Source organism: Cervus canadensis, chromosome 32, assembly GCF_019320065.1.
Source record: "Cervus canadensis isolate Bull #8, Minnesota chromosome 32, ASM1932006v1, whole genome shotgun sequence".
NCBI lineage: Eukaryota > Metazoa > Chordata > Mammalia > Artiodactyla > Cervidae > Cervus > Cervus canadensis.
The window spans coordinates 34,547,379-34,563,372 of NC_057417.1; the positions used below are offsets into that span (position 1 = coordinate 34,547,379).

General features: G+C 51.3%; 1 protein-coding gene across 2 annotated transcripts in view; it reads left to right on the top strand.

Moving 5' to 3' along the window:
• MAD1L1 (mitotic arrest deficient 1 like 1) overlaps positions 1–15,994 on the top strand; it is a 233,028-nt gene that overhangs the window by 160,858 nt on the left and 56,176 nt on the right. For both annotated transcript variants that reach the window (XM_043456237.1, XM_043456239.1), the window contains one exon: positions 15,064–15,154. In XM_043456237.1, coding sequence (XP_043312172.1) covers positions 15,064–15,154 — 91 coding nt within the window. The remainder of the gene's footprint in view (positions 1–15,063; positions 15,155–15,994) is intronic.

Below are 15,994 nucleotides of genomic sequence, written 5' to 3' on the forward strand. Positions count from 1 at the left end.
GGCTCTTGCTCCCTGCCATCGCGGCTCAGCTCCGGCAAACCCCAGGCGCTGTCTGTGTTTCAGGGGCTGGACAGGCTCGTCTTCCTGAGAACGGGCATCTGTGTGGGGGCCGGCTCGTCCCCAGACCCCTCCAGGGCCCTCACTGCCCTCCGGGCCCCGCCCACCCAGCCCCAGGCCCATTCCAGCGGGAGCAGCCCCCTGCCTCAGGGCTGGGGGACCCTGACCCTGGAGATGCCCCCTCCCAGGATGGCTGTGCCCTGGGACACGCCCACACCCTTCCAGGCCACTGGGGCTCGGCTGTGAGCGGATCCCTGCCGAGCCCGCTGTGCGTGGTCTTGAGTACCCTTGTGGTACCGTGGTCAGGAGACAGGCCCTGCCTCAGAGGAGGGCACAGCTGCAGAGGGACGCGGCTACACGGCCACCACGCACGGCCCAGGCAGAAGCAGAACCCGTCCCCGTGGGCCTGGGCCTGGCCTGTGAACCACGGCGAGCATGCGGCTGCCCTGGACCCCGGTGCCCCCGGGCTGAGGAGGGTGAGGCTGCCCCGGACCCCGGCGCCCCCGGGCTGAGGAGGGTGAGGCTGCCCCGGACCCCGGCGCCCCCGGGCTGAGGAGGGTGAGGCTGCCCCGGACCCCGGCGCCCCCGGGCTGAGGAGGGTGAGGCTGCCCCGGACCCCGGCGCCCCCGGGCTGAGGAGGGTGAGGCTGCCCCGGACCCCAGTGCCCCCGGGCGGAGGGCTCGGTCTGGGGGGGAGCCACTGTCGGGGCCTCTGCGGCCCCACGCCCCTCCTGACCAGGGCCGCTCCATCGGGAGGAAGCCCACTCACCGGTCAGCAGGCCTGCTCTGCCTGCCTGCAGACACCCCCGTGAGCACAGCTCCTGCAGCACGCTTGGGCCCCGGCTCCCTGCTGCCCCGCTGCAGGAACCAGGGGGCGTCCCAGCCGGGGCTGTGCCCAGCCTCCACTCCTGCACGGACCCTGTGGCGGGCGGGAGGGGCGGCCTCCCCCGGAGCAGAGCCTCTGGGCCCGCGGTCCCGGCCTGCCCCGTGCTGCTCTCCGGAGGACCGCGGGCCGTCTGCTGTCCAGGGTCCTGAAATGTCACGGCCACGCTGTCGTGTCTCGGGCTGGGTGGCCCGTGGCCTCTCACACCCTCCAGCTCTTGGAAAGTCCCTTCGATTATTCATTGGTCATTTTTCCTCTTGTGTTTTCTCTGTTATTTCTTTCTGAAGCTGTTACTTAGATGTTGAACTTTCTGCATGCTTTCTGTTATAAAAACACTTTTGATCCTATCTTCTGTCATTTGTCTTTACTTTCTATAAAATGTTCTCAAATCTATCAGCCTGTTCTTACTTTATTTCTGCTGTCATACTCTTAATTTCCTGAGGTTTTTGGGTTTTTTGGTAGCGTTGTTGTTCTTTGAGTATTCCCTCGTGTGAGATATGTTCACTAGCTCTTTGATGTCAGTGATAGGACTTTCCGAGGTCTCCTTCAGCCCATGCCCCCTTCTCATCACGCTGCTTTCTCTGTCAGCGTGGAGGCTGGGGGAGGCTTCCTTCTGATGCTGCCCTTGCAGCCCTGGCGTCCACTCACGAGGACGGGGCACCGGCCCCTCCCGGTCCCTCCTGGGCCTGGTGGGCCTGTGCTGGTGGCTTCTCTAGGTCTACCGTGGACGTTTCACCGTGAACCCTAGTGTCTTTGGGGAAGAGCCCCATCTGGAGTTGGGCTGCCAGCTTCCGGGTGCAGGGCTGGGGCAGGACCAGGAGTTGGCATTCGTGGACACGGCCGTCCGTTGCCCTGCTGCCTGGAGCAGCTTTGCCCTCCACCTGCTGTGCCTCTGCTGCGAGACCTGCTCTCTTCTCTCTCAAGAAAATAAATGTCTGGTCTTCAGTGGGGGGTGAGGTCTTGCAGCATGGTGCTTGGCATGTCCAGGATGCAGTAAAACCCATCCTACCTGGAGTTGGGACAAGACAAGACCGTCGACAGACACAGCGCCACGGTGACTCAGACGGGGAACTGCCTGATGAGGACTTTACAGCAGCATTGTGAGAGTGCTTCTGCAAACAGTTACGCGTCCTCTCTAAACAAATAACAAATTTCAACAAAGAAATAAAAATTGTTTTTAAAAAAAGAACCAAATATAAATTATACACCAGAAAAATACAATAACCAAAATAGAAAACTCAGCAGGTACGCCCCACAGTAGGCTGCCAGGTCAGCAGAAACCCGTCAGCAGAGAGCAGGGAGACAGACTGGGAGCAAACAGGAGCAGAGCCTCGGGGACCCGTGGTCAGGAGACAGAGGGGGACCTCGCTTAGCTGGGGTCCCAGAGGGGAGAAGGGCGTTGAGGCTGAGAAGACACCCTAGGAAGTAATGACTGGCAGTTTCCCAGATCTGGTGAAGGGCATGGAACTACAGATTTCAGAAGCTCAGTGGAGCCCTTACATCATAAAACCGAAGAAACCTGTACCGTGACACGTGCTGATCAACCTCCTGAAAATTAATCACAAGGGAAAAGTCTTGAAAGGAGCTGGAGAGAAACACTATTATCTGTGGGGACATGGATCTGAGCGGCAGCGAGTTTTTCATCTGACACTGCAGAAGCCAGAGGAAATGCACAACATTTCTCAAGTTCTGAGAGAAAAGAGCTGTCAGCCAGCAAAAACATCCTCAGGGATGAAAGAAAAATCAAGACACCCTCCGCCGAAGCAGAGCTCAGAGAATCTGTCACCAGCAGACCTGCCCTTGATGAACGTCAGCGGAAGCTCCTGGGCATGAGGGGCACGGTGAGAGGGGAAAGCCTGGAACCTCCATGGGGAAAGGATAGCAGCACAGGGAAAGACAGGGAGACTCGTCCGGATGGCAGGGTGTCCTCGCGTTTCTGTGACTCATCCCCGAGGGTGGAAGCCTGGAGCGTCCCGCGATGCTGGTGCTCGGCACACGAGGTGGGAGCCTCGAGCCCCGCTGATTTGACAGCGGGCAGGGGAGTCTGTCCGCGCCGGGAAGCCGTGTTCCGTGTGTGCAGCTCCACGCTGCCAGCAGCAGTAAGAAATGCGTACAACGCCGTGTATCCAAAACGCTGCAGAATGAGATTCTAGAAAGTAGCCAGGGAACCCACAGGAAGGCGAGAGAAGGGAGACAGAGGGAACGAACAGGGAACTTGAGTGAAGTGGCAGATGTAGTCACCAGGAAATCAAGTCACGTTTAATGTAGACGCACTAATTGGGAGACAGACTGGCAGCGTGGGTACAAACACGACCCAGTTATATTTTACCGACAAGACCCGCTTCAGCCATGACAACACAGGAAGGTAGAAGCAAAAGAATGAGAAATGACGTGCCGGGCACGCATGAATGTTTTTAAAGTAGGTGTGGCTTGTGCTGATGGAATAATGTCAGGTAAAATACGGCGGGCCAAAAGGGACCCTGCGTGAGGCTCTCTGCACAGAAGCGTAACTTCCACTCACGAAGCCGAGTGGTGGCCTGGGAGGAGGCGTGGGCAGATCCAGCTGTGCAGTCAGGACCCGGCACAGTGCTCGCAGGAGCAGCAGGACTGAAGCGAAAGGCAGCAGAGACGCGGAAGGAGTGAGCAGGACCTGGTCGGCCGCAGAGGCACGGCGGGACGGACCACACCCGGTCGCGGAACGGCACGTCCTGGGGCGTCAGCTTCTCCCCCCCGTGTGTTCTGTGTCCAGAAGGAGCTCGATCCAGAAGTCAGTGCCAGGGGAACCCAGGGGAGTCTCCTGGCATTTGGAGATTAAACACACTGTTAAACAGCCCGGGTGTGAAAGAGGACGTCTCGAAGGAGAGGGATATACAGCCAAGAGATGGTGAAGACATACCTGTGAGAGTCTGTGGTTCGGGCAGAAGTGCCCGGCCCTGGCTGTCTGCTCTAGGAGAGCAGGCGGATGTCTGGTTTATAATCCAGTCTCCAGACCTTGGAAAAAGAAGGGCAAAGGGAACCCAAAGCAAGCAGAAAGGAGGTACTCGTAAAGAGCAAATATAATGAAAGGAGAAAAACGGAAAATTACTGAAGCAGAAAGCCAGTTCTCTGAAAATTAGTGAGCCTCCAGCAAAGGTGACAAGTAGAAAAAGAGGAGACCCAGAGCATCAGTACCTGGGAGGACCGGGGACGCCTCTACAAATCCTCCAGCCGTTGAGAGCATGTGGGGATGTCATGAGCAATTTATGCTCACAGAATCGTCAACTCGGGGATGATGGACCACTTCCTCAAAAACCAAGGACTCCCACACCTCAGCCAAGACGAACTAGATAATCTGTATCAACTTGTGTGCGTGTGTGTGCTGAGTCACTCAGTCGTGTCTGACTCTCTGGGACCCCGAGGGCTGTCGCCCTCCAGGCCCCTCTGTCCATGGGATTTTCCAGAGAAGGGTACTGGAGTGGGTTGCCATTTCCTCCTCCAGGGGCTCTTCCCGACCCAGGGATTGAACCAGCGTCTCCTGTGTTGGCAGGCGGATTCTTTACCACCGAGCCACCTGGGGAGGCCCCCTGCCTCGTCCTATAAACGTTGAAAACTTGCGTTCACGATTGCAGTGCTTCCCCCAGAGGATGTTGCCAGGTCTGTGTGTTGTCGCTGCAGAACTGTAAACGCTGAGGATCGGTGACATCAGCTTTGCACAGTCTGTTTAGACAGCGCGGGAGGAGGTGGCCGGGCTTGTGGGGGGGTCTCCAGAGGGACGCTGGTGAGCTCCTGGCTGTGGTGGCCGCCCGCGTGGCAGCACCCGTGGGGCTGTGCTGCTTGCCACCGTCGACAGGCTGCGTGAATAGGACGCGCGCCGCCTCCTCGGTTTGTGCCGGCTCCTGCAGTTCCTCCCTGAGAAGTGGGGGAAAGAGAGAGAGACTCCAAGCTGCTTTCAGAAGTGAGCTCCCCGTGACGCCGTTTCCGAGACCTTCGGGGCTGTTAGTGGTGGAAACTTCTCGGCATGTCCACGGCTGGTCCAGGGCTTAGCTCTCTTGTGTCATTTACCATGATGCTTCTGTTTTCCAACTTCTAAGGTTTTTTGGACACTGTGACTTCTATTTTCTTTGTCAATTCAGAAGTAGGCCTCACAAGAAGTCAGGAAGACCCATGCTCTCATTTTAAAGGAACTTTGAGAGAGGTTGCACTTAATTGTAAATGTAGAAGCCACCATCTTCAGCTGAAGTCTCTAGCGATTTTTCTGTTGATAACCATTGTGTGCAGTGAGACCGACACCATTTAAACCCTGACTCTCCACTTTGTCTTGTAACACTTTTCTGTGTTTCTGCAGTCTTCGTGTAAACATTAACCCTTAGTTTGTCTCATACTACAGTTGACTACTCCCCTTTTGTAACTTGAATTATTTCATGTTTTCCGCTGCTGAGAACAAGCTGTGATGAATATTTCTGCATGAACTGTTGCCCATGTTTTTACATACACACATGCGTGTTTTCTGGGTCCCAGACATCCGATGGTACTTGCATGTAGGATTCCGATGCATTATGGTTGTGAAACTAAGACACCCTCCCCGCCCCCATCAGCAGCTGTCGTAATCTTTGCGCCAAAACAGCTGACGTTCACCCAGTGCTTCCTGTGGGTCAGACTCTGCACCCCAAGCGTCCCCTTCAGTGCCAGCCCTGAGGGATTTTAAACGCCCGTGTCGTCGGGGCGTGCTCCACACACGACAGGATGTGTTCCTTCTAACGCCCAGTGTCGTGGGGCATCGAGGGTGGGCCGTGGGAGTTGTCCCCCAGAGAGCAGATCTCAGACAGCATGTTGCCTTGGAGAAGCTTAAAACAGTGACTGGACTTCCCTGGTTGCTCTGTGGTGAAGAGCCCTCCAGCCAATGCAGGAGACACGGGTTCGATCCCTGAGTCGGGAAGATCCTCTGGAGAAGGGAATGGCAACCCACTCCAGTATCTTGCCTGGAAAAGTCCCACAGACAGAGGAGCCTGATGGGCTACAGTCCATGGAGTTGTGTAGTCGGACATGACTGAGCATGCACGCGTGAAAACAGTGAGTGAAGTGAAAGCCCGTCTGCTTTTGCTTATCACCATGTTCCTCCAGATCTGAAGAATGTCAGTGGTCAAACACTCCTCTTCCACCCACCCACCCCACCAGACACCACAGTCACACTTGACAGATATGTGCCCCTGCTTGTAATCACCATCACGATAAGCTACAGAACGTATACCAGGAGGCTTGTTACCTTTGACTTCTAGAATTGTCATATAGCTGTTGTTGTTCAGTTGCTTAACTGTGCCTGACTCTTTGCAACCCATGAACTGCAGCACGCCAGGCTTCCCCGTCCTTCACTGTCTCCTGGAGTTTGCTCAAACTCTTGTCCATCGAGTCTGTGATGCCATCCAGCCATCTCGTCCTCTGTCACCCCCTTCTCCTCCTGCCCTCAATCTTTCTCAGCATCAGGGTCTTTTCCAGTGAGTTGGCTCTTCTCCTCAGGTGGCCAAAGTGTTGGAGCTTCAATGTCAGCATCAGTCTTTCCAAATTGTCTTTTTCTTGGTGTACAGTCCCAGGCATTTTAACTACTTGCCCCTTAATCAGAGCACAAACTAAGGCCGTCACTTCAGAGCCCCCTCCTGCTGTCAGCTGATGATCGCCCCCGCATACCCGCGGTCCTGCTGCAGCCTCTGATCTGCTCTCTTCCCCACAGTTTCGTTTCTTTCTCAGTAATGTCCTATAAATGGAGTCCTACAATTTTAATCTTTTGAGACTAGTGTCTTTCTCTCAGAAGTGAAATTCCTCCATGATGTTGTCACCATGAAGTCCTTTATTTTCTGATTACTGTATCTTTCTATCAAGCTTGGAAATCAGGAAATATGAATTTTCCCAATTTGTTCTTTTCCAAGGTGGTTTCAACTCCTCTGACGTCTTAACCATTTTAAGTCTTCCTATCCATGAACATGGTATATCTCCCCATCTATTTAGTTTTTCTTTAATTTCTTTCAGCAATCTTTTGCAGCTTTCAGTATACAAATCTTTTACCTCCCTGGGTAAATTAAAACCTAAGTAGTTTGCTCTCTTTGACGCTCTTGTAAATGGACTGATTTTGTTAAATTCCTTTTTTATTCAGATTTTTCATTGCTGTTGTTTAGAAATGTAGCTGATTTTTATCTATATTGAAACATATTAGTCATTTCAGCCAAAGATTTGTTTATTTTGTTGATCTTTTCAAATAACCAGCTTTTGGTTTTGTTAATTTTCTTACTGTTTTTCTGTTTTCTGTGTCATTTATCTCTGTTCTAGTCTTTATTACTTTCTTCCTTCTAGCATTGAGCTCAATTTGCTCTTCCTTTTCTAGTTTCTTAAGATGTATACTCATGTTATTGATTTGAGATCCTCCTCTTTCCTGGTGGCTCAGCTGGTAAAGAATCTGCCTGCAATGTGGGAAACCTGGGTTCAATCCCAGGGTTGGGAAGATCCCCTGGAGAAGGGAGTGGCTACCCACTCCAGTATTCTGGCCTGGAGAATTCGGTGGACAGAGGAGCCTGGTCTACAGTCCATGGGGTTGCAAAGAGTAGGACATGACTGAGTGACTCACTACTTTGCTTTCTTTTAAAATGTAGGCATTTAAGGCTATAAATTCCCCAAGAGCCTTGCTTTCATTGGTATCCTGTGTTTTGTGTTCACGTTATTTTCTCAAAGTATTTCCTAATTTCCTTGTGATTTCTTCTCTGATCTATTGCTTGAGTCTGTTGTTTTAGTTTTCACATATTTGTTTTCCAGTTTTTTTTTCCTATTACTGGGCTTTACTTTCATCTCATTGAGTTAATTCCGTTAGATCAATAAACTTAGCTTACTGAGACTTGTTTTGTAGCCTGACACGCGGTCTTTTCTGGAGAATATCCATGTGCACTTGGCCGGAACGTCCTCTGCTGTTGGTCTAACTGAGTCACAGGTTCCCAAGCGTCCTGCTTCCATGCTGTACTTGTTCCTTTTTATAACTGGGTCATATTCCACTGATGGATATACCACAACTTAAAAAAGTGTATCTGGTCACTTCCTGAAGGATATTTGTGTTCTTTTCAGCTTGGGGCAGTTACGACTAGAACTGTTATAAACATTTGTGTGCAGGTTGTGTAGGGGCAATGATTTCCATTTCTCCAGGGTAGATACCCCAGAGTGGAATTTCTAAGTAATGTGTTCAGTGTGTGTTTGGCTTTGGAAAGTAGTTTGGTGGTTATTTAAACAGAACTGCGTGTGAGTTTGGGTTCTTCTGTGTCGGCACTTGGTATTGTCAGTATTCTTATTTTATTTAGCCCTTCTGCTGGGTGTGTGATACCACACACCATGGCTGTCTCACCATGGCTTTTCACGTGTTGCCTGGGAAATCCCATGGACAGAGGAGTCTGGTGGGCCACAGTCCGTGGGGTTGCAAAAGAGTTGGACACGACTTAGTGACTGAACAACAGAAACAGAAAGACGAGAGGGAAATATCCACCCTGGGAAACGGTAGCAGCACATCCAAACGACGCGCTTTAAAGGAAGAGACAAATGAAGTGAGAAAACAGCTGCACTGAGTGGAAATGAGAACTCGGCGGCTGGAGTGTCTGCCCAAGCGGCTAGTGATGTTGAGCGTGTTTTCATTAGTTGTAACCTGTTTAGCCTTTTTGGTGAGATATCTGTTTAAATATTTAGTTGTTTTTTTCTTGTTGCTGTTCTGTTGGGTTTTTTTTTACTTATTGTTGAATTTTGTAAGTTCTTTATTTATAGTGGATATGTGCTTGTCAAATACGTGATTTGCAAATATTTTCTTTTACTCGGTAGCCTGTTTTTTTCATTATCTTACCAATGTCTTTAACAAAAGTTTTAAATTTTAAAAAAGTCCAATTTATCAGTTTTTAGATATTGAGTCTGAAAACTTTTTGCTTAGCCTTGCGTATCAAAGATGTTCTCCTTTGTTTATTTCTTAAAATTTTATGATATCACATTTTACATTTAAACTTCTGACCCATGTTCAGTTGAAGCCGGTGTAAGACATGAGGTTTAGGTGAAAATTTATTTTTGCCTAAAGATGTTTAATTCCTTCCGGACAATTCATGGCAAAGGCCGCCCTTCCTTGGTGGAATTGCCTTTGTGTCGTTGTCACAGATCATTTGGGCATCTCTCTCTCTTCTGGACTCTCTGCCTTGCTGTATTGATCTCGGTGTTTATCTCATCACCACTGTCTTGATTACTTGTAGCCTTGGGGTAAGTTAAAATCTACCAGAGTGACTCCTCTGATTTAATTCTTCTTCAGAGTTGTTTTAGGTGTTCTAGTTCCTTTGACTTTCTGTATAAATTTTAGAGTTGGTTTGTCTAGATCTACACCCCCCCCCCCCCAAAAAAAAGAAGTCCTGCTGGAGTTTATTGGCTTTGTGTTAAATCAGTATGTCATTTGGGAAGAACTGACGTTCTCGTTGTGTTGGGTCTCCCATTCCATGAACACAGTGTCTGTTTATTTACATCTTTGATTTTTTTCATCAGCATTTTGTCTTTTCATTATACAGATTCTGCATGTTTTATTAGATTTATGCCTAAGTGTGTCTTTTATATCAGTCGTAAATTTTGTTTTACTTTGCCTTACTGTTATGTACTATGACTGCATAGAAGTGACTGATTCTTGAGTTGTTCATCTGATATCCTGTACCTTACCAAATTCACTTTTCAGTCCTGTGAGGGTTTTTGGTGTTTATTTTTGGTTGATTCCTTGGGGTCTCACTGCGCAGATACTCCTGTCTCTAAATTATCTGAGCTTCCCTGATGGCTCAGATGGTGAAGAATCCGCCAGCAGTGCGGGAGACCCAGGTCCGACCCCTGCGTCGAGAAAATCCCCTGGAGAAGGGAATGGCTACCCACTCCAGTGTTCTTGCCTGGAGAATTCCATGGACAGAGGAGCCTGGCGGGCTACAGTCCACGGGGTCATAAAGAGTCAGACACAACTGAACGACTTTCATAAATTGTCTGTATCAGTTTCAAGTCTTCTCCGAGCAGTGCGCCGGAGGTTAACCAAAGGTTAAGACTTCCAGGCTGGTGTTGGAGTGTCTGCCTTGTTCTGGTCTTGAGGGAGCTCCTAGTCTTTCGCCATTGAGAATGATGTTAGTCGTAGGTTTTTGTATGCGTATCAGGATGTAGGAGTTCTCTTCCATTCTTGATCGGTCTTTTATTCTTGGTTTGTCATGAACAGATGTTGAACTTTGTCAAATCCTTTCTTTTTCCACGGATTGATACAATTGTGTTTTTTCTTCTTTGAGCTGCCAATATGGTAGTTTATATTGATTTATTTTTCAATATTGAACCAGTCTGACATCACAAGATAAGTCTCCTTGGCTGTCACTGTTCTTTCGTATTGCTGGACTCAACTTGCTCATGTTTTGTTGATGATGTTTTCGTTGATGAGGGATACGGGTGTGTGGGTTTTGTTTATTTTCTGTCCTCATCTGTTTCTCTTCGAGCGTAATGCTGGCCTCCTGTGCCAAGCTGGGAATTATTCCTTCTTTTTTCTGGATGAGATTGTGTAGAATTAGCATTATTTCTTCATTAAATGTTTGCACCTTGTGAAACCACGTAGGCCTGGATATTTCTGTTGTGGAAGGCCTCTGAAGGCTGGGTTGTGGGTTTTGTGTGGGCGATGTGGCTGGGCCACAGGCAGTTGTCCATGTGGACGCCCGCGTGGCTCCCGTGTGTGTCTGCAGGGCCCAGGGTGGGCTCCCCCGTTCCTGGCGCTGCTGCCTGGCCTCTTCCGCCGGAGCCTCACAATTTAATTGGTCTTTCCAGAGGAACAGTGTCAGATTTCTTTCATTTTTCTCATTGTTTTCCTGTTTCATTGATTTCTGCGCTTTATTAGTTCTTCTTGCTTTGGGTGTACTTTTCCCTTTTTTCTTTTTTTAGTTTCTTAAGGTGGGAACTTGGATTGTTGATTTGAGGTTTTTCTTGTTATAATATAAGTGTTTAAGGCTACAGATTTCTCCCTAAGCACTGCTTCAGCTGCACCCCACACCTGACCCCGCACCTGAGGTCTGTCGTGTTCTCACTTTCGTTCATTACAGATGTTTTCTGATTTCATCATCTCCCTTTAACAGTGTTATTCTGATGTGCTGCTGCGTTTTCCAGGGCGTCGATATTTCCCTCTTGTTTTGTTCAGCCACTAAGTCGTGTCCAACTCTTTTGCAACCCCATGGACTATAGCCCACCAGACTCCTCTGTCCATGGGATTTCCCAGGAAAGAATACTGGAATAGGTTGCCACTTCCTTCTCCAGGAGATTTATCTTCCCAACCCAAGGATTGAACCCGTGTCTCCTGCATTGGCAGGCAGGTTCTTTACCACTGAGCCACCAGGGAAGCCCTTCTGTTATGGATGCCTGGTTTAAATTCCATTATAGTCCGTGAATTAGTTTGTATAGTTTTCATTTTTTAATTTGCCAGTGTTTATTAATGTCCCAGGAATATGCTCCGTCTTGGAGAACGTTCTGTCTGTACTCGAGAAAAGCGTGTGTTGCACAGTGTCAGGTGGAACGTTCTGTGAAGTCCTGGTGGACTGCGGGTCCTTGCTCAGCATCTGTCCACAGGTTTAACTCCTTGGCAAGGAGCTCTGACATCTCCAAACATACTTGTGGATTTGTCTGTTTTTCCTTCCAGTTGTCATTTTCCGTTTCATGTGTTTTGAAGCTCTGCTTTTAGGAGCATATTCATTTATGGTTATTGTGTCTTCTTGGTGAATAAACGGTTTTACATTTTTGAAATGCCTTTTTTTTGGGCAGCCACTGTCTAGATATCTCCCCTGAAGTCTCTTTTGTCCAGCCACCCCAGCGTCCATCCTTCCCTCCTTGCCCCTTTCTTCCCTTGCTTCCCCTTGTCCAGCTGGTGGCGGTGATTTGGGATGACTGTTGGTTTACAGGAGGGTTGTGTGGGTAGCACCGAGTGGGCCACATAGCTCGTCCCTGTCCCTCATTATCAGCACCTCCATTTCTTGGTTTTATTTTCCGCCACTTTGCAGGGCCTGCAGGTGGCCCGTTGCACAGTCCCAGCCCACGTGTGTCTGGTGAATCCCTTGATGGGCTGATGGGCTGGCTCTGGGGAAGATGCCTGAGTTTTGGGCATCAGGTCAGGGGTGACACGCTGTGCACAGTTCCCGCTTCACTTCCATTATAAACAGGAGGAAGCAGGAAGCCCTTTGAACACTGCGCTCATCGGCCCCCTGGACTCCACAGTGCCCCGTTCCTAAGCACTCAGCCACGCCCCCTGAGAGCTAATGACGTTGTCTCCTGCCTTCCAGCCCCGCCCCAGCATTGCCGCCGCCCACTCTCTGCTGCTTTGTCCGGGGCGTCTAACTGGGGGCTGCCTTTCCGTCCACTGGATCCTCTCTCTACCTTTTTTTATTTTAATATTGTTTTTAAAATACTCATTTATATATGTGGCCACGCCAGGTCTCAGCTGTGGCGTGTGGGGTCTTTAGTTGTGACGCGTGGCATCTCGTTCCCTGACCACGGATCAAGCCTGGGCCCCTGCATTGGGAGCACAGAGGCCTAGCCTCTGGACCAGGGCAGTCCCTCTCTCTGCCTTTTAATTGGGGGTGTTTAGAGCATTTACATTTAATGTGATCATTGTGTGGTTACCTTTGACCTTGTCTTATTTTCTTTTCTGTTTGTCCTATCTCCATTCCCGTTTTCCTGTATTTCTGACTTCCTTTGAACTATTTGCATGTTTTTTTATGATACCATTTATTTCCCTTTTCGGCCTATTAGTTGTCGCTTTGTCTTTTCTTAGTGGCTGCCTGGGTTTTTAACGCTCACCCTTCACTTATCCCCGTCTGCCTCCCAGTGACAGATGCCTCTTCACATGCAGCGTGCAGTCTACAGCTGCTTGCCTCTGTCATGCAGCCCTGTGTTCTGGCTGTCACACATTTTATCTGGACTTAAACCCCAGTATGTTTTTATTGGTTTTGTTTAATCTCTTTTTAAAACAGTGATTTAGGTATTTTCTAAAGATTTAAATAGCATGAAGCCAGTTTTGCTGCTCCCGCCTCGGTGGGTCCTCTCCCCTTCCGCCTGGAGGCTTTCCCATCACATTCCCTGCGGGGCAGGCCGGCCCAGGATAAATCCTCTGCTTCTTTGTGCCTGAGAACATCTTCATTTTGCTTTTGTTTTTTGAAAGATATTTTCACTGGGAATAGAATTCTAGGTTGACATTTTTCATTTCTTCCAGCATTTGATAGATTTTTCTCCTCTTTCTCACTTGCGTTTCTCTGCTGAGAAATCTGCTGTGTTGCTCCGTGGGTAGCATTTCCTTCCTGTGGCTGCTTGTAGGGTCTCCTTATTAGCACTGGTTTTAAGCACCCACATTGTTCCATGCATTGGGGCTGTTTGCTTATCTTTCTTGTGCTGGGATTTGTGTGGCTTTATACTTTGACCACATTTGGACCCTTCTGCAGTATTTTTCTGTGCCCCGCCCCCCGCCCCACGGGCCTCCAGTCACACGTGAATCCTGCTTCGTGAAGCTGCCCCCTGCTCGCGCTGCCCTCTCCGGTTTTGGAGATTGATTTTCCTCCCTGTGACACCATGGTGGTTTTTATCGCCCTGTCTTCAAGGGCACTAAACTTTTGTCCTGCAGAGTCTCATCCATCATGAATCCCATCCAGTGTTTTTCATCTCAGACACTGCAGCTCCCACCCAATGGAACGTGCCTTTATTCCAGGAGCTTTTAATAACTTTTCATGTCCATGGATGCTGATTTAATGCCTGTGTAGTTCTTTCTTGGTTATGCTCCTCATTGTGGGTCATGTTTTCCTCATTCTTTCAATGCCCGGTAACCTCTGACTGACGGCAGACCGTGTGTGTCAGCTTGTTGGGTTCTGAACGTTTCTGTGTCCCTATAAATCTTGGTGCTTTTTTCAGAGGTACAGTTAGGCCCCTTGGAAAGAGTTTGGTCCCTTCCAATCTCACTTTTGTTGATTTGTGAGGCCATTCTGGAGCAGTTCTGTCTGAAGAAAATCACCCTCCCACTCCCGAGTCGACCTTCCTGAATGACCCATGGGGCGTGAGTCCTCCACCCTGCTGGTGGGAGAGGCTGTGTCCCTCGCCCTGTGTCAACGCTTGGCCCTGCTTCCTGGGCACTTTTTTATTTTTCATTTTATTTATTTACGTTTGGCCGTGCTGGGTCTAATTGCTGCACACCAGCTCTCCTCTAGTTGTGACGAGCAGCGGGTCTCTCTGTCGTCGCGCGCACGGCCTCTCGTCACCGCGGCCTCTCCTGTGCAGGGCACGGGCTCTGTGGAGTGCGGACTTCAGTAGCTGCCGCACACGGGCCCTAGAGCGCAAGCTCAGGAGCCGTGGCCGCACGGGCTTCGTTGCTCCACAGCCCGTGGGATCCTTCCGGATCAGGGATCGAACCTACATCTCCTGCGTTGGCAGGCGGAGTCTTCACCACTGAACCAGCAGGGAGCCCCCAAGCACTTGTTTATTTTAAACTATATCAGCGCAGTTTCTGTAAAACATGAAGACAGAAACAGCCACCTTCTCACAACAGCGAAGGCCTACCTGTGCGCCTGCCGCCGCCCCGGGCTTGCGTGGCCTCTGGGCCCTCGGGGCGAGAGCGCCTGTGTCTGCATCCTGCCCTGGTGGCCCCCAGCCCCAGCCACATCCACAGCCCATGTTGTGTGTCTTTTCTGTGTTTTCATGGAGTTTGGTCCTTTTCTTGATTCTCGAGTCCTCCCCAGGGTGTGGTCCCACGTGTGGGGTGGACCAGTGGGCATAGGGCACACAGACCCCACCTGCCCCCCGTTAGTCTCCCTGCCCGCTTGGCGTTGCGGTCAGCACCCCCTCCGCCCCCCATTAGTCCCCCTGCCCCCCGGCGTCGCGGTCAGCGCCCCCCTCGCCCCCCATTAGTCCCCCTGCCCCCCAGCGTCGCGGTCAGCGCCCCCCATAGACACTGTGCTCACCCCCACCCCCTGCTGTGTTTTCAGGGCTGTTCCTGGCTGTCCCCTCCCTGTGTCATATTTTCACAAGTGCCTATTTAACCGTGTCATGGCCCTTCCCTGTTCCCTGCCCAGAGGCCGTGCTGCAGTGGGCCTCCGTCACGGTCTGCTCCCCTTGCAGGTTGAAGGTTGAGGAGCTGGAAGCGGAGCGGAGTCGCCTGGAGGAGGAGAAGAAGGCGCTGGAGGCGCAGCTGGAGCGGCTCACCCTGCAGGTGAGTTTGTCCGAGGCGCGCCCACCCTCCTGCGAGGCTCCCGCGCCACAGCCGTCCACTTCCCGGTGAACGGGCCAGACTGACCCGGGGGCCTGTCCCCTCCAGACGCCCTCGCTGGCTGAGGGCTCGGGTCCCGAGCCCGGGGTGGGCACCCCTGCCTCGGCCGCGCTGCCGCCCCCCAGCACCTCCAGCCCCGTGTGCTTCGTTGATGCGCAGCCTGTTTTCCCGACCGCTCCCTGCAGAGCCCCTGCGGCGCCCGGGGCGGGTATGCTGGCCGTGCTCCCGGGGGCAGAGGCCCAGCAGAGGGTCCCGGTCAGCCTGCAGCTGTGAGGGCCCGTAGCTGTTTACACTGTTGCAGTGTTACTTTTTCATTTTTATCCTCCTGTCTAAATTGTTCTCAGGCAAGAAACCTGCAGGTCTGTGATTACCCAGATTCTGGACAGGCCATTGATTTTTGTCTTGACACCTATTAGAGGCAAATCAAATCTCTTTTTTATTCCCGATTCCTGGAGACGGGAGACGTGACATCCTTGATGGAGCACGGCGCCGGGAGCCGCGCTGGTCGGTGTTCAGCTCCGGACCTGTCATCTCGCTCGGTTTTAATTGGGCCGCAGTCCTGACGCGGGGCGGCTGCTGGCAGGTGAATCCCCGGCTGCCCGTCAGCGGCCGCGGTGGGTCAAGCGCGCCCGAGGTCATGGCTGACAGCTCCCGGGCCTCGGGACAGGGCTTAGCCAGTCCTGCTGAAGCCGACAGTCACGAGGTGCCGCCGCGGCCCCGCTGCGGGTGTCGGGGGTCAGACCAGGACAGAGGTGCAGTGAGCACGGTCAGTCAGTGGGTGCG